At 43.3% G+C, this 19,288-nt stretch overlaps 1 protein-coding gene across 3 annotated transcripts in view; it reads left to right on the top strand.

Moving 5' to 3' along the window:
- SGSM1 (small G protein signaling modulator 1) overlaps positions 1-19,288 on the top strand; it is a 950,757-nt gene that overhangs the window by 889,364 nt on the left and 42,105 nt on the right. For all 3 annotated transcript variants that reach the window (XM_069214718.1, XM_069214717.1, XM_069214716.1), the window contains 2 exons: positions 2,720-2,816; positions 13,803-13,970. In XM_069214718.1, the coding sequence (XP_069070819.1) occupies positions 2,720-2,816; positions 13,803-13,970 (265 nt within the window). The remainder of the gene's footprint in view (positions 1-2,719; positions 2,817-13,802; positions 13,971-19,288) is intronic.

The raw sequence follows: 19,288 nt of genomic DNA, 5'->3' as shown, positions 1-19,288 counted from the left end.
TGGCTATATAATTCATACTGAAATTAAACATTTTCAAAAGCACCAAAAGAGGAAAAGGGGATTAGTTTATTGTGTCCTAACTATTAATTATCTTGTGGTCCCCAAATTTCTACTTCATTTCAATATGGTAATCTTCAGTCCTCCTTGATCCTAAGTTAGCCTCCCTTTCCTAACACATCCTACTTCCCTCAGTAAAGTAAACAGGTATGATGCCCTTACTGAGACATCTTGAGGGTGCTAAGGAGTATAGAAATGCAAGAGGTGGACACGATTGAGGAAAATTGAAGGCCATAGGAAAAAGGGTGAACTAAAATGAGTAGAGAAGAACGAAAAGGCTTAGAGGGTAGCTGAGCAAGTGCAATGGGGGGGGCTTTTCTCTAGTTTGAGGTAGTGCACAACCTTAGTGGGTGTCCTTGAGCATTGTGGCAAGATAGTGTTCACCAAGTGATCTTTCAGTTTTGTGTACCAGATCCATTTATAACTGCATCGTGCTTCCCAGATTAAGTGGCAGTTCTTTTCAGAGTCCTTCTTTCAGTGTTACACACAACAGTATTCAAACGCAATTTTTGGTAGCAAGGTATATCTTAGCCTGCTAAGAAGTGTGCTGTTTGGGGCGGGGCATGTTTCTCTCTGTGCTTAGTCTAGAAGCTTGTGGATGGCTTCAACATTTCTGAAGCAGTATTTCTTGCCTTAGATCCTCACCCTATAATTCGTAGAAGAATGGTTTGGGTAAGAACTCCTTTTGCCTCAATTTCTTAATAGATAGGTAGCAGCTACTTGATTCATAGCTTAGCTTTTTAAGATGTGTCAGAGAAAAAAATAGTTAATGTTGTCTCTTAATTTTAGTTTACCCCTCTATCCCAAGTCTGGAAATTCATCATGACTATGAGTTCCCCAATATGTTTTGCCAACGACAAAGTGAATTATTTAATTTGGAAGAATTTGGAATTCCTGCAGTGAGGCACTCCAAGGACACTCCTAATTCCTCCACTACTCATGTGATCATATTTGTGCCTAGGACACCATCCCCCAATGCCCCCCCCCCTTGCCAGGACTCCCTACATGTGCTGTTTTATGCCAAGGTCATATTTTCTAGCACTTCTATTCACGGATCTGTTGCAGTCAAATGCCTCTCGATTGTCATCAGTCCCTCCCTTCTGCATCTCTTTGATTGCTCATTGGGTCTGTTTCTAGCATTCATATGTCCCTCGTTGGCTTTTTCCATAAGTGACTGCAAGCCTTTCAATGTCAGTACCATTTCCTGCTGAGCGGTGGGTTTGGAGTACTCAACAGATGTCGATTTTCTGCTGCAGTTTAATCCCATGTGATGCTAGGGGTAAATAACAGCCCAGTAAATCAAAGGAGGCTACATATTGTCCTCATGTATTCGCTCTTACTGCGTGCTGGAAGTTGACCTGAGTACTTTGTTTCCAACCTGTTGCTTAAAGCATCACGAAGTCTACACTGCATGTGGCAGGGTCCCTCAAAACTCCCCCCTCATGCCTCTCCAAGACGGCACCATTACTAGGGTTTTCAGCTCTCCGTTTTGCTTGTGCCTTTGAGAAATGGCTCCTGGTGGCCCACAGTGCCTCTTTCCTGGCTCCCTCCAAGAGGCAAACACCACTGATTAGGGGTACAACAATACCTGCACTGCCATTCCACATCTGCATCTAAGATGAAGCTTCAGCACAGCCCTAGAAGTTATTACATTGCAAACAGCCCAAGGTCACTTTGAACCATGTCTTTCAGTTGCCTAGGACTCATGACCTCCCTGCTTCAAAATTGCCTCCTTGGGTTTTGGTAGATTCCCCTGGTACTCTGCCTACTGCTTCATGCCACGGGAGGGTAAATCATCACATACAGGGACAGTCACAGTTTAGCATCGTACATATAGACATTATTTCCATCAAATATTATATAGCTCTTACAGTTGGTACACCATCATACCACCCATCTGTGTGGGGGTTGTAAAGTTTTGATTATATTGCAGCACCTTGTAGCTGGCCGTCATCAATCTTTGGGTCATTAAAGTACTTTATTCAGTATCCAGAGCTCACCACTGTTCTCGGTCTTTGTGTATGTAGCATTGTGTTAAATGTCAGAAACCCACAAGGCAGCTATTCTCTGCCCAATATCTACCATCTACAAATTGACTTCTTTTATAACAACGGAGCTAGAGCAATGGAGCCCTATGGCGCAATTGCTTACCCCCAGAAATGGTCAAATACAACATCATTGCATCTTTTGAGACAAACATGAAATATTTTTTTTTTAGAACATTGACTATGATTTAGCGTGTTTTTGTCTCTTATTTCCACAGAATTGTCCTCATGCACAAGTGCTGCATTTTAACCTCAATTGTTCAATAAACCAATCTCAAGGGATGTCTTATACCAGTCTCAGTGCATAGGGCCAAATACATGCAACCTAACTCTGAGATACTAGAGGATAAATGATAGTTAATTATTTTGAAAGTGAATAAAATGAGTCAGTGATGCACCCACTTCTGTGGCATCTGTGTTATCAGTTTCATATCCTAGAATCATGAGGCCTAATCTAACAATAAGGCAGCTTCACCATTTTCAAGGGCTATTATTTTGTAAATTAATTGTTTATTCTTCCAAATGAAAAATATTGGATATTTACTTGTTGCAAATAAAATAGATTGAATTGCACTTAAGTCTAATATTTGTGCTTCTCAACTTTTTTTTGTCATTAGATTCTCGATTCCGAACTCTTTGAACTAATGCATCAAAATGGGGACTACACTCATTTCTATTTCTGCTATCGATGGTTTCTTCTGGACTTTAAACGAGGTACGTACCACCAGTGGCTTAGGAGCTCTCTTGGTCAGCGTAACTTTACTTTATATCAAAGAGTTACCCTATTATTCCAACATATTACAAGGATGTTAATAGCTTAATAGAAAAATCTATATGAAATAAACATTCTTTGCCACTAAGCAACCTTCATTATGGGTGCCAGAGTTGGGTAAAAATAACAAAACCGTAGTGAGGTTGTTGAACTAAAATAGTTTACAAAGCGTCTGATATGTGTTTATTTAATTTGTGAATTCTTAGAGTAGAACAACAGTATAACCTTTCTCTTTGAACATTATTAAAGCTACATTTCTTCATTCATGCACTACATTTGTAGTATTTCTAAAAAGCATTGCCTGCTACAGTTTTGAAACATTTCCTCCTCTCTTGGGAGAGAAGATAGAAGAAACTGGAGACTGAATGTACTGGCTTTCAAATGTTTACAGGAACAAAAACATTAAAATAGTAAATAAGCAGGCTCAGGGTTCATACTACTGTTGCGAACATGGGAACGAGGCTTTGTAAGACTTTGCACATAACAGTGTTTTACTATAACCATGTCTGTTACACTAGCATCTGCAAAGTACTAAGAACAACTTGTTCGTTTAAGTTTTTGTTCATAGCTTAATGTAGATGAACCAGGGGTATTTGAAAAGTAAGCCCAGCATTGCATGGTATTGCACCATCCACTCATCCCATCCAAATCCACTTAATGTGCAATCAGCTGTTGGCATTCTAGCCTCACAGCCACCCTGGATATTATCAGCCTAAATCAGCAAAAAAACAGAAACATTTGACACAGCAAAGACATATAGTTACACAATTTGATTATTACATTGTGACCCTGAAGCATAAGGACCTTAACCTGGAGCAGAAATGGCATACATCAAACTGTGACAGAAGAGAGCACAGAATCACAAAGAGAGGGCGCCAAGGAATAGCTGTGCTAGTTAAAGAGCTATACCAATGTGAAGTAATCTGTTTTGTTGTATTTATTACATTTTGATTAGGTCCAGATGCCTTTGTTTTTTGATCTGTGTAAAAGCTGAGGCCTGCAGCCCAGGCTCTAGGTACACAAGCTGAGCTTGCAAAAGAAATCTGCACTTACCCTAAAGTTATCACAGTTGACATGATAGTAGACTCTGTGCGAGGGCAGTTTTAAAAGTTTTAAAAGAGTAGTAAAAAAACAATTGTTGGGTGAAAGAGTGATGGGAACAGTGTTCCTACTTGCCTTGCAGCTAAATGGATAACATACTTTAAACAGTCCATGATTTTTATTCAGACTCTACAGTCAGCTTTTGAAACTAGAATATAGATAAAGCCCACTATTCCTCTAATTTCTGGTAGCAAAACATGACAAATATATTGGTGATCAGGAATGATACATTCAATCAAAAGATTAGATTTCGACTGCAAACACCACTTATAAAAGTTTAAAATATTATGTATAGCATGCCTAAAGCACAGTTGCAATGTTTAGCAAGAGGCCATAATTATTCCTTGCGGCCTCCTGAGGTTCAAGCCTAATCTTCCCTTTTCACACCTAATCACCCCTATACCTTGTGTCGTCGTTTATAGATCAAAGGCAGCCAAAACAATGGACTAAGAAAGTAAGGAAAATGTGATCAGAAATGTCCAGGCCACTTTCTTTGCCAATGGCTCCTTTTTTGTCAAGGTGGACTTTCTTCAGACAGCAGAGCCAAAGCCAACCTTGTAGCTTTCACAACTGGGTACTTGGAGGTTTTCTTTGCCTTTGATCATAGTAATTGGTTGGGTTTAGGAGGACAGGCAACGGACCATATGTGGTCTTTTTGTGTTTCAGTGGTGAAAGAGACTGTGTACAACCTTTGCCAGAAAGACTATGTAAATGAGGTATTGTGCTGGAGAATCTGGAAGTGGAAAGCCTGAGAATGTTGGTTTTATTTGCTTAAAGTCATTTGCCTCTGATAGATTTGTTCACCCCTTCACATATCCTGCTCACCTGCAGATTGGAACCACAGGAAAAAGACAAGTTTCTTGATTGACAGAGGCATGGGAGTGATTTTGTCTTCAGCTCAGTATTGATTGATTGATTTAATAATCAAAGTGCGTAATAGTTCATAAAAACCTTTACACAATCCATAATAAGATAAAATTCCCAATAGACATTTCATAAGATGGAATACAATCACATACATTTTTTTTACCACACAATACCTAAATCTAAATGAAATCCTCAAAGACACTTAAACTTTTTTCAGTGCAAAAGCATTTCAGGATATAAATTTAAGTTAGCCAGGCTTTACCTATTCACATGAAACTTAACCTCTAATATTTGTTCGTAAGAAGTACACATTACCAATAACTTTGATTTAAGACCGGATACTGTAAGGGGCAGCTACCAAGCCGTGACCCCCTTATTACATTTTGCCCATGTGAATTTGTACAATCTCAATTAACATGCTAAAAAATCACAACCTCAGAACATACCCTCACTTGAATTCGTCTTACATTGAGCATCCATTTTTTTGGAGACCTGGTTTAAAAATGTTGTTAATCTTGCATTTAAAATAATATTGGATGATTTAAAACTAGCAATTACTGCTTGCCTACAGGTACGTATATTCCTCAACTTAAAAGCCTTCTTAAGATATCTTCTGCAATATTGCTTTGAACTTTGGCATATACAGATCCAATGTATAAGGTTCCCAACTCCACACCCCCATAAGGTACATGGGGAATTTGATCCAGATCCCATGGGGGAATAGCCGAACCTCCTGGAAGAAGGCCAAATCGATATTTAATTAAAAGGTCTTTTTCTTTCTTTGACCATCCTAACTCCAGGTACTAATGGTATTTCATAGCTTTAGACTAATTTGTTATAACCCAGGAGTGTGATCCGTCATCCAAAAGACCCTTGTCTATAGACATGGACTTCTTCTTCATAATACTATTAATAATTTTTTTTAAAGTATCGAGAGCTAAGTTTTCATCCCCCAGAGACTTCATCCCCAGATCATCTAAGGCTTGGTCTAAATATACCTGGGATGGAGAGTTTGAGTTTGATCTCAACTCCTGCCAGAATGCTTGACTTAATCCACTCACTCTGCTTGTTGGACCTGTTCCAAACTTTGGAAGATAAAAAAGAGGTCTAAATACTTCACCAATCATTCCATTCAGGATTGCCGCATCTCTACCCTTCAAAGATTCACTACCATGGGTGATACTAGGAACTAGTTTAGCAGATATCACTTGAAGCAAAGGGCGATATCTAGCACCGTCTAGTGATATTTGCAGGGTACGAAAGGATATCAACAGCGCATTCCCTTTCTGCATTAAGTCAGTTTTCTGGGGAGTAAAAGATCTCTTCTCATCAAATATTACCCCCAGGTATCTATAGTGATTTACTTGTTCACGTTTGTGGCCTTGAAGATACCACTTACATTTTTTGTGTATTTTGTTACTTATTTCCATAGTCTCCGTTTTCTTCTTATTTATAACCATTCCACTTTGTTCTGCAAATTCTGCTAGTTTCACTATCAATCGCTATAATCCTACTTTGGTGTGATTTAGAAGGATTACATCATCCGCATGTAGCAAGTTTGAAATAGAGAGCTCCCCAATCTTTGGAGGGAGCGCATTTCCCCTGTTTAACATACTGGATACATTTGATACAAAAATAGATTAAAAGATAGGGTGCGAGCTCACAACCCTGTTTGAGACCGCGTTCAGTCTTAATTGTTCTTGATAAAAACGAGCAATCCCCTACTTTCATCATAATCCATGTGTCAGTGTATAACATCTGAATAGCTCTTAATAACTGTGCTGGAATATCCCATTGTGTTAGTTTTGCCCCTACTGGCTACGCTGAACCAAGTCAAATGCGGATTTAAAATCCACAAAACATACGTACAAAAGTTGTTTATTTTGACTATATTTATCTTCAGCTCAGTATTAGATCACTGGATTTAAAACGTTGCTCTTTGTGTTATAATTATTTCCCCCTTTTTTCTGTGAAGTTGAGGCTAAAGCAGAACCCCTCAGCTAGTTAATCCGGCTTGTCATGCCCTTCACATCTGCAGCTTTCAGGCTTGTCTAGTGGAAGGTTTTTGACCACCAAAAGTATTCGAAGTCTGAAGCTAAATGTGTAAATTATGTCTATGATTTGCATCGATATACATATTTTGGTGATTGTTAAAAGTCCAATCGAGGCCACATAGAAATCTACTCAAACCTTATTTTTTATACATCTGTTTATTGATTTTAATGTGAGTACATATATAACAACACCACAAGGCCATATAAAAACACGCACTGGCAGAATCCACATCAATAGTAGTGATCATCAAGCCCGCCAAGGAAAATAGAAAGAAAAAAAAGACTATATTAATGACATATGATAAAGACATAGTAACCTATACCTGCAAGCATTCTGTGGTGCCTGGTGTTGGCCCAGCCCTCCATGATCTCCAGAATGGCCATCTTGTGGTCTAATACTGCAGGGAATGTACAAGTTGTTTAATCAGCTTTTGTATCAAGATCCAGTAGGTTGTGATAATGGGACAAGACCTTATGACGTGGAAGAAGGACCCGTCTGAGTTCTCACACGCAGATAATATACTGGCTGTTGAATGCAGGCTCACACCAAGCAGTCTTCAACCACCCCAGACTACGGTGAACGTCCTACCATCTTTCGGGTTCAATATCAATGTGCCGAACTCAAATCTGACTTCTTCTCAGATGCCCCCACTTCATGGGAGCCATTGTGGACCCAGTTCAATTTCGTGCCTTTCCCCAAGGAAAGAGAGTCCCCAAGACATTCAGGCTGTGATCACGATCTTTCACCCTCGGTCCTGAATTTCAGTGAGGTCGACTCTATGGGTGCGGGGACTAATGGCCTCATGCATCCTGCTGGTCGAGCACTCCAGGTGACATTAGGGCTCTGCAGTGGGACCTGAAGTCGTAGTGGGACAACATCATGGAAGATGGTACAGGTGCTCATGGACAACACCACCGTCATGTATTACTGCAACAAGCAGGGCGTGGTGGGGTCATGGACCATGTGCCAGTAGGTCTTGCACCTTTAGAAAGAACTGGACCACAAAGGAATTTTCATGGTTGTGATCTACCTAGCACAATCATTGAATTCCAGGTCAGACGAGCTCAGTTGTGAATGTTTGATGGATCACGAATGGTGACTATGAATATCAGGACAGACTGGACCAAGTCATCCTAGAGGCTTCTCAATGGGCAGAGAGAGTATGATATCCAGAACACGTGGGCTTGAACATATGCACTCCAAACAGGCAGCCTCTCGAGGAGGACCTGCGGTCGCAGCAACGGGGCACAGTTCTGCACCTGGGCCTTAACAGTCTCCACCTTTATTCTTGGAGATTGAACGGTGACAGCTGAACAGCATCGACCTTCCCCCAAAGGTAGTTGATGTCATCTTGGCAGCCAGACGTCCATCAAGAAAAACTGTACGTGCCTGTCATTAGCAATAAATTTATGGCTTGGTGCGGCACACTCCAGACTGAACCCCTTTAGGCCAAGTTATCCAGCATTCACTTGCTCAGAAAAACTGTGCTTTGGGCACTATTGACGATTATCTTTTGGCCTTCTTACAGTTGCCAGATCAGCCCTCATTGTTTATGGCAAGGCTTGTGATTTGATTATTGAAAGGGCTGCTATATGTTTCCCCATTCTCTCTTGGTCATGCCCCAATGGGACCGTAATCTAGTTTTGAGTTATCTGATGGGCACTCCGTTTGAGCCACTTCACAGCTGTCCTTAACAGCTCCTTCCGATCAAGATTGTGTTCTTCATTACCATCACCTTAGCTTCAAGGTATTTGTGTCACTCCACCATACACCTCTTTTATCCCGGAAAAACTGGTTCTGCGGACGAGGAAATTCTTCCTTCTGAAAGTTGTGATGCCTTTCAATGTCTGTCAAACATCACCCTGCCAGCGTTCTACATTCCACCTCAACCTTTTAAGGAGGAGAGACTTCATTGCTTGCACCCTAAGAGACCACTGAGCTTTTTCATCGATTGTACCAAAGACCACTGGGTGGATGTTCAGCTCTTTGTGGGGTTCTGTGGAGTGAAAAACAGCAAGACTGTGCAGCAGAGAACCATCTCCTTCTTAATTTTGCTCTGCTTTAAATTCTGCTAAGCACAGTTCAGAAATCAGCCTCAGGAAGGAGTGCATGCACGTTTGACAAGGGCCAAAGATTTTACCACTATGTTGGCACGTGCAGTCCCTGTCCTAGACATTTGTCAGATAGATACATGTGTGTCCTACCATACTTTCACGAAGCATTGTTGCCTGGGCCTTTTGCCTACTCAGTCCTGCATGACATTCTTGTTTTAGTCCATTCACACAAAACACCCCTGAAGAGGTACTGCTTTGGTATATATTCAAAGGGAGAGGAATGTGCGTCTAGAGGTCTCTATCAGAAGAACAAGTTACCTTCAGTAATTCTCTTTCTAGTAGAGATGCTATCTAGTCACATATTCCTCACTGTCCCAAAATGTCTCTCCCATTCTGTTATTGGACTCTATCCATTAAGATCGCAGGTCTTGGAATCTGCACACTGATCAAACTAAGTTGCTTTTGGAGCTCTGCGTCTAGGGACGCTGATAGTCTTGAAAGCAACTGACAGCGCGCTGGAGTGACACCTGTATATGCCCGCACGTCATTTCTAGAGCAGAACTGTGCCAGTCACCACCTTCTGGTGCGCTAAGCCACTCCTTAAGAGTTTCTGGGTCCAGTCAGATGCGTGGGGAGTTTCAGAAGGAGAAGAATCTGTTTCTAGATAGTCTCTACCAGAAAGAGCATTACTGAAGGTAAGTAACTTGTTCTTTTGACAGTGGTGAAACTTTTTTGACACACTTCTGAAATCTGGGTTGCACCCTTTCACTTCTCAACCTCTGGAGTTTGGGTGCATTTTCAAAATGTGAATGTGACATGGATGTGCACCACATTGTACAGAAGCATAGCCAATGAATAGCATCTGTGCCCTATGTTTACAGTTATTGATAATCTGCTATTCTAGAAGTGTGTGCATATTCATCAGTCTGATCTGAGCCAATATGTACATTGATCCTGATTCTAGCCTGAAGTTCAGTTTTTTGCATACCTATTTCCTTATACATATGCCAAAATGTTTGTTGATCATGCCCCCTATTTCTAACCTGTGGGTGCCCTATCACAGTCAATCTAGTGTGCAAAAGGCATTACCACCAGAAGTTTGAATAATGTTTTCATAAAGACAAACATAAACTGCTTGATGTAAAACCATATATCTGAAAGAGACTTCTGGTTGCAGATTCCTTACCTTAGAATTTTTCCCCAGGCGTCAGACTGGATCTGGAGATTTTTTCGCATTGGTAGGTGGCGTCGGTAAACTCTGCGGACATCGTCGGCATCGTAGTCGCCGTGATGACGTCGGGAGTAGTACATAGACGCCACCTCAGCGCAGTGACGTCAGTTCTTTTCTTTCCGCGCTGAGCCGGAGAGAGCTACCCTGGTCTCTTTTTGACTGAGTTTGACCATTTTGTCAAGTTTTTTGGTGAGTATTTTGTGCATCGAGATGTCCCTGAAGACCGGTTTCAAGCCGTGTGAGGACTGTCATCGCATGATATCGGTGATGGATCCGCATTGGGTCTGTTTGTGGTGCTTGGAGCGCGACCACGACCCGAACTCGTGCTCCGAGTGCCGGCCATGCACCCGAAGGCCTTGAGGGAGCAGTCCCTCCAGCTCATGGCGGCCCGGCACTCAACTCCGTGTAGGTCCCAGTCTCACTCAGAAGGGAGGTCTCAAGACTGTTCGGGGAGCCACCACCATTCTACTTCCTCCAAGTCTTCGGGCACAGGTAAGAAGAAGTCAAATCGGTCCCGTCGCCCTTCGACTTCACCCCGTCGCTCGGCTGATGCGACGAGGGAGAAGTGCCGACACTCAAGACCTCTGTCTTCAGGGCATGCTTCTGGGTCCGCTCCGCGCTTCCCTGAATTTCCGGGAGCCGGAGCAACCCTTGCCCAATTAAAGGAGTTTTATGAGGCCATGCGCCTCATTTTTGAGGCGGAGATCAGAGGCCTCTGGTCTCCGGTGGAGTCTGGGCTCCATATCACTGTTCTGGAGCTCCGGGCGATCAGGCTTGCATTCTAAGCATTTCTTCCCTCTCTCAAAGGGAAAGTAGTGCAAGTGTTCATGGACAATACTACCAACATGTGGTACTGCAACAAACAGGGCGGGGTAGGGTCCTGGACACTTTGTCAGGAGGCACTACGCCTCTGGACATGGCTGGAACATCAGGGCATTACCCTGGTGGTTCAAAATCTGGCGGGTTCTCTCAACGCCAGAGCGGAAGAACTCAGCTGTTGATGCACAGCCGATCACGAATGGCGTCTCCATCCGGAGGTGGCGCAAGATCTCTTTCAGCAGTGGGGAGAGCCTTGGTTAGATCTGTTCGCCTCCTCATAGAACGAGCAATGTCAGCTGTTTTGTGCGTTGGACTTTCCAAAACGGCACTTGCTCGGAGACGCTTTTCGTCTCGAGTGAAACTCCAGCCTCCTTAACGCCTTTACACCTATACCACTTCTGCAGTTATAGGCGTAAACAGGAAAACAGGAACAACCAGGCCCAAGTTATCTTGGTGGCTCTGGACTGGGCACGGAGAGGATGGTATCCAGAGCTATTGAGCATGGCCACCGATCCTCCACTCAGACTGCCTTTTCGGGCGGATCTTCTGCCGCAGCCACAGGGGACGGTTCCCCACCCAAACCTGTCCAATCTCCGCCTTCATGAGTAGAAATTGAGCGGCGGCAGTGGACAACTTTTGATCTTCCGCCTGAAGTCTGCGATGTTATCTTGGCAGCCAGGTGTCCCTCCACCAAAACGGTATATGCCTGTCATTGGCAAAAATTTGTAACATGGTGTACCAACAAATCTGTTGATCCCCTCTCTGCCCCTCTATCTGAGGTTCTTTTGTTCATTATTTCTTTGGCCCAGCAGGGCTCTGCAGTGGGCACCCTTAAAGGGTATTAATCAGCCATTTCGACCTTTCTTAGGCTACCTGATCAGCCCTCACTCTTTAAATCTCCTATTGTGAATAGATTCCTTAAAGGCCTCACCCATTTATTTCCTCCCACTGCATATATTTTGTCTCAGTGAGACCTAAATCTTGTCCTTATTTACTTAATGTGTTGCTTTGAGCCTATGCACAATTATCCAATATGGCTCCTCACATTCAAGACTGTCTTTCTTTTTGCCATCACTTCTGCTCGCAGAGTGAGTGAGCGTCGAGCTCTTTCTTCCAAGCCTCCATTCTTGTCTGTGCACTCTGACAAAGTGGTAGACTGCTTTCATTCCCAAGGTTGTTATGCCTTTTCATGTAGACCAGTGCATCACCTTGCCTACTTTTTACGCTCCCCCACATCCTTCCCATGAGGAGAAGAGACTCCACCGTCTGGACCCAAAAAGAGCATTGGCGTTCTATCTAAATCGTATTAAAGATTTCCGGGTGGACGATCAACTCTTTGTCAGGTATGTGAGTGCGAAGAAAGGGAAGGCGGTGCAAAATCGTACCATTTCTCGATGGGTACTTCTTTGCATCAAGATGTGCTACGCTTTGGCCAAGAAGCAACCCCCTGAGGGCTTGCTCGCTCATTCCACCAGAGCAACTGTTGCTTTCACTGCGTTAGCATGTGGACTTCCTGTCCTGGATATACATGGGCATCCCTCACATGTTTGCTAAACATTACTGCCTGGACAGAAAGGTCCATCAGGATGGCTACTTTGGTCGTACGGTCCTGCAGGACTTTCTAGTATGATCTTGGTTCGCACCCCACCTCTGAGAATGGAATTGCTTGGGTATCTATTCTAAGGTAAAGAATCTGCAACTAGAAGTCTCTATCAGATGTACAAGTTACTTACCTTCAGTAATGAAATATCTGTTAGAGGCATATTGTAGTTGCAGAATCCTTACAACCCACCCATCCTCCCCGCTTGCGAACTGATTTCTAGGGACAGGGATTCTGGCGCCCCAATCTCAATGTTCTTAGCGGCTCTGCGCTTTGGCGTGGAAAGTCGTTAAAAGAAACTGACGCCACTGCACTGAGGTCGTGTCTATGTACTACTCCCGACGTCATCACAGTGACTACGACCAACGCCACCTACCGACGCGCAAGGGTATTGCTTGAAGAAAAATCTCCAGATCCAGTCTGATGCCTAGGGGAAAATTCTAAGGTAAGGAATCTGCAACTAGATTATGTCTCTACCAGATATTTCGTTATCGAAGGTAAGTAACTTGTACTTTATTGTGTTAAGAATTTATATTAACATAATTGTTTCTATAACAGAAGGGTCAATGTCAGTGGTTCCAAACCTGTGGTCTAGGGATCCCTGAGGGTCCGCGAAGCCTCTTCGGGGGGGTCCACAACTACTTAGAAAATTAAATAATATTAACACATTAAAAAAGTGTATATAAATGGGATAAATGTACAATTGAAAAACGTACTGTAAATTAAATTGGAGGCTAAAAATTAAATAAGTGTCCTCAGATTGATTAGTGAGAGCAGTGCAGGTTCATCAAACAGAATATAGTATGAATGATGTGAGGCTTCAGTTGAATTTAGAAAAGTTCCATCCTTCACATTTGTTTTATTTTTTATTTATATTTGTTTGCAAATTAAATAGTGTTATCATTTGTGTATGCTTTTGATGAATGCTTGTTTCTGTATTTTTTGTTTATTGTTTTGTGTTTCCAATCATCAGCAGTGTTTAGGTGTGTGTCCCCAGCTTCCAGTAGTGACTCAGTAGGGGTTTCCCAGATTCCAATAATTATTCAGTGGGGGTCCCTGGGTTCCAGTAATGATAAAGTGGGGGTCCACAGAAGTCAAAAGGTTGCGAACCACTGGTCTATGTCATTAGGAAAGAGTAAAAAGCCATACCAAAGTGGCATGCTAATAGTTTTTTTTGTGTTTCTCTTTCTCTTTTCCACAGAATTAGTTTATGATGACGTTTTTTCAGTCTGGGAGACAATTTGGTCAGCCAAACAAGTCTCTTCTTCCCACTTTGTCCTTTTTATAGCTCTAGCGCTGGTGGAAGTTTATCGAGATATTATTCTAGAAAATAATATGGATTTTACAGACATCATAAAATTCTTTAATGGTAAGTCTAAATTTCTGATGAAATAGATATTGTAAGAATCCTTTTAACTGACCATTGAAGAACTCTGAACTAGCATGTGCAGTTTGACAGTGCATCACGTGCGTTATTACATCTGATGTGTGTAAGTCAGATATTGTGGATATCAGTACCACAATTTGTTTTAATTTTACATTTGTAACGTGCTGCATTCCACAGAGGTGGCCTTGAAGAGTATGAGAAAGAAGCAACAAGAAGGGTAACAAGTTGTGTCAGGGAATGGGCGCATTCACAATAAACCAACTGTTAATTCTCATTTTAAAATTGAAGTAGTGCGTTCATGCCATAAAGTGTTTGCGAGTGAGTGCCAGGGTGTAGATTTCAGATCAGAAAATTATTTTACACCTGTCGTTACTGACAGAACATTCATTGTTCTATTCAAATACATTTCATGATGTGTTACACAAGTCATTGAGTCTAATGTTATCTTATATATTTATTTAAATGGGAAACCAGCGACCAACTCTTAACAAATATCGGTGTCAAATGTATAGCTGGCAGGATGGCTCAATGAGTTAAACTCTTGCTGTTGACACTGCTGTGAGCTGCAGGTCACAATTTGAATCCCAGTAAGCCCATCTCAGTCTTTCATCCTTCTGAGTCCTCTGTCAGTAGTGTTTAGGCGTGGCCGAAAGGCTTATGATTTTTTGTGCGTTCAGATGTGAACTCCTAACCCAAGTATATATTTTGAATGAGAGCAAAAGGGGGCAGCTATGGAGAAGCAGCAGACAAAACCAAATCACTGCAGTTCAAATGTGAATTAGTTGATAAAAGCAGTAATTTAAAGGATAGCCGCACTATCACCAAAGCACCGTTGCCATCCCTTAGCAATTGCATACATTCAAAGAGTAATGAGTCAGTGACATGAGAGTGCAGACAACAAAGATGAATTCTCTTCATTCCTTTCAAGCCTTGTGGGAGACTCACTGACTCACACAACCAGGAGACGAGAAGGGTGAAACAGTTGAGCTCGTGCAGCAGTATTCTCTATCTTGCGTGCAAAGACTCCTAAATGTCAAGAGTTAGAGTCTTTCATAGCTAATAAGTTGACAATCATTTGTATTGATCCAGTGTGTAGGACTTTACATGATCATTCTAGGTTGGCTCCAGACTCTGTGTTGTGGCTGTATGACAATCTGAAGCTGATTTTAAATACCCATTCATGGCTAAAGCATATCCCGATGCATCATCCTCTCGTCCTGTCGTATCAATTTAGTGTTTCCAAATTCATAACACAAGCGTTCATCCTTTGAAGTGATCTGTAAGTCTAGGTGAAATGGGGTGCTCTGTTCCCTTAGGAAATACTGTTGAACTTTGGTTGACTTTTAGGGCAAAGGAAAATCCGGCAATATATTTGCTTGCTTTCTTGGGAGTGTATATGCTAGAAAGGGCTACACGTTTAGAAAAATAACCAGTAAATACATTATTTCTTCGCATGTGCGCACACGTACATACACTTGCACACAACGAGTTAACCCTTGTATAATTTCGACATACCTGCACAGCATCCAATACACTGTATGAAAATTAAGTTATTACTTTAATTATGTAGTACATTGTTGACACTAGCAAAACATTAAATTAGGGTACACAGTTTAGTTGCGCTTTAGATCGTTTTCATTGAGAGAACCGAAGCAGGGACATACTCTGAAAGCATAAAGACTGTAGAAAATAATGGTAATTTCTTTTAATTTCAGTTAGTTGATGCCACACACAAATTATGTGTAACTATATTAAAAAGCAACTGTACCAAGGCAACCAGCATTATTACACTGAATTTGCTTAATTCTTATATATAAAGGTCTTTATTTCCAGGAATCAACCTCTTAAGAGATATTACTTGCTTAACACCTTTACTATAAATTTAAATGAATTGTTAAGCAGATTTTCCCATGGTGGTGAGAGGGGACTGCGTCCTACTTTCACTTTGTGAATTAACCTCTCAGCAGTCAAACAGTTCAGAAAGGGCACTCCTCCCTGGACCTGGATGCTATCCAGATCATCTTATACTAAAAAAGTAACATTTCCTTTTGAAAAGAGCCTACACTTAATATTGGTGCACTGAACAGATAGTGCCCTGTTACTGTGCTGTCTTTCTTTGATTAGGTGAGGGAGCAATGTGACGTCAGTTCTACTGTATGTTGATTGACAATGTTCTGCTGAGACACTACTGGAACTCCAATTTTGAAGATGGACACAATGATCTAATTAAATTTGTCTTCAATCACAATAGTTACACCGTCATTATACATGTTTATGTAGAGATTAAGGCCTTAAATCAAATTACCCCTAAACCCTTTATTAGTGTTTGGGTCTGAAACAGAAGATTAACTCAACAACCACTTGGGTGAACATATTCCTTGCTGGGTTCTTAATAATGAAAGGCTTCCAACCGTAAATACCACGCTTTAACAACAAAAGTAGGCCATAAACACATCACCCACGGTTCTCTTTTCAGTTGCACTGCTCTTTTTAAAAACAATAACCCCAAAAGAAAAAGAGAAGCTGGTAACTGGTACCATTTCAATAATATTGAAAGGGTAGTGATTAATCCTTTACTAGACAACTTGGAAAAATAGGCCATCTGATTCTTCTGTTGAAGGGCGGGTCAACCAGTTTCACATGGGTCAAACAGAGTTACTAGACCACATGCCACCTATAAAATCCAAGAGTCATGGCCTCAGCAAGGTGGTGGATTTGTTATTTTTCCTTTGGAAACATATTCTACAAAAATAAAATTAAATAAAAAATAAATCTGCCACTGCCTAAGTGTGGCGGCGATAGGTGTGCCAAAAATGCAATAAAATAAAAAATGAACTTTTACATATAGTTTAATAGAACAGTTTGGATGCTTACTAGCAGGTAGGTGTAATAAGAGTTTGTATGGAAAGCTGTTTAAGTTCTAATGCTCGCAAGAGAAAAATGTGATTCGTAGTGGAGCAAAGCACAGGTACCAACGTCTATGAATTACTGTATATTGTTGGCATCGTTTAAGCAAACAATTATTGGTTAAAAAAATTAAAAAATAACAAGGGAAACTCTTTAAAAGCATTGGAAGGGTATTGGCTTGTCAGCCATGCCACCCAGGTGCACTTCGTTTTAAACTGAAGAGCACATATGATCAGTAAATATACCACCAGTCACCACGAAAGATAACTAATGGCTAGAGTGGGCTGATCAAATTTCCTGTGTTGCATGCGTTAATGGATAAGAGCAAAATGACGGTTTAACAGACTAATGGACGAAGAAGGCTGACCCACAGACCCTCTATGTATGTATGTAATTTAAAAAAAAAAAAATGAATGTTTTTAATTACATGAGGCATGTGAATGTGAGGCAACTAAAGCAGTCTGTAGGTTTGACCTAAAAAAGAGTAATACAGTTTACCATCATTTTTAGAACCATTTTATTTGCACTTCAACCTGCAGAACACAAAAGCCACCGAAATCAAGGTCCACTGTACCTCCCCCTTACCAAGTCATTTAAAGCAAATATCAGTATACTGATAGATAGCCCATCCATCATCACGATCAAAGTATGGTGCACTATGTATAATTTCCCTTTAGATGTGCTCCTAGATTGGTATTAACAAATGTGTTGTGCAGGGGGGCGTGGCCAAGCCACTAAACATGGCGGACGCAAGCCTTTAGAGCTCCGCACCGCATCCAGCTAATCCGCCTCAATTGGAGGGGGAAAGGGGGGGCGCTCCGCTCCCCAACAAGTTGAATCGGAGCCTGGGAGACTCGAGGCTCGTGTGAACTGCGGGCGGGATCCCTGCGTCTGCGGAGCGGTGCTGCAGCCGTGTGGGACCTGCCGGGGATCTGGGCTGCGAGATGGAGCGGCCATGAGGAAGAGAGCAGCCCCCATAAGAGGAGCAACGTCGCGGTTGCGTGGGCTGCGCCCAAGGATTGATCCGCAGAACAAAGCGGCCTGGAAAAGTGAGGCAGCCTGCGGCGGCAGAGCAGAGGCGCGGCCGCGCAGACCGCACCTAAGGACTGGGCCGTGAGGTGAGGCGGCCAGGAAAAAGGAGGCGGCCGGGGCGACCGGAGCCGCGTACATGGTTTGGGGCCTTCCGAGTCCCACCCCGATTACTGGCCGCGCCTGAGGATCGGGCCGCGGGGTGGGGCAGCCCTGGGGGCGGAAAAAAGAAGAGTCCTGCGAAGGCAGAGCCAAGCCGCGGCTGAACTAGTGGACTGGACCGTGGGGCGGAGCGGCTGGAAGGAAAGAAGCGACCGGAGAGGCCTGAGCCAAGGGAAAGGCCTATTTGATTCTTTCTCCCGATTGCCGGTAAACATGATCCGGGGAGGGGAGATGGCCCCCCCGGCAGTGAACAACAGGTGAGGCCGCGGCTCGCGTGGGTCCCGCACTGGGAGTGAGTGTGCGCCTGAGCGGGGACTGCGGACCTCCTGGGCAACCGGGGGAGCCGGGAGACCTCTTCCTCTGCCTCTGGCTGCAGTCGTGGACTGGAGAGGCTCTCCCCCTTGATATCCAGGGCTCTGGGTTGAGAGGCAAAGGAGGTGCTGTTGAACGGAGAGGATCTGGGCCACTGCTGAGCCCGCGGGGTCGCCTGACCCGCACCTACTTTGGCACCAAGCACTCCTGCTCTATTGGGAACAACCGACACCGTAAAGAACCTCAGGGACAGAGAACTGGGTGCCGGAGGGCCGGGCGTAGAGGACCGCTTGGCCGGGCTGCTCGTGCTGTCACGGGGGGCTACCGTCAACCCTCAGACAAGCGGGCCTGGCCTCCCTCCGGTCATCTTGGACACCTAGACAAGCAAAGACCGTGCTGAAGATTGCAGAACACAATGGAAGCCAGAGGCACACGACACACTACACCGGAGACGACACCATGTGCAGCCTTCCACTGGGCCGGCTGTAGTGGGAGATCTACAGCGTGGAGCCCAGGGTGACTATTGAAAGTGTGTCCTGGCGTCGAGCTGCACGGACCTGGCTGCGGGCTGCCTGCTGGCCCCCTCGCTGCCCCAATTGTGACCAGATTGAAGAGCGGAGCACGCGCGGTGGCCGACAAAACGGTGATAGATGATCCAAGACTGAGCAGAGGCCCCTCAAGAACTGGAACATGGCCGGGACAGGACGCTTACGCTCCGGCGCTGGAACTGGGAAACCACAAGATTCGTCAATTCAAGACAGCCAAAAACTAGACGCAGTCCTCGCTGCAATAGAGCGCATTGGAGACTCACTGGAACGTGCCCGCACGTCGTTGGAAGCCAAGATAGACAAGGTGGCAAGTGATCTTGCCCTACTACACGCGGACCACCG

This window comes from Pleurodeles waltl, chromosome 11 (assembly GCF_031143425.1).
Source record: "Pleurodeles waltl isolate 20211129_DDA chromosome 11, aPleWal1.hap1.20221129, whole genome shotgun sequence".
NCBI classification, from domain to species: Eukaryota; Metazoa; Chordata; class Amphibia; order Caudata; family Salamandridae; genus Pleurodeles; species Pleurodeles waltl.
The sequence above is the reverse complement of the archived record's forward strand: the minus strand, read 5'-3'. Positions and strand labels throughout refer to the sequence as shown.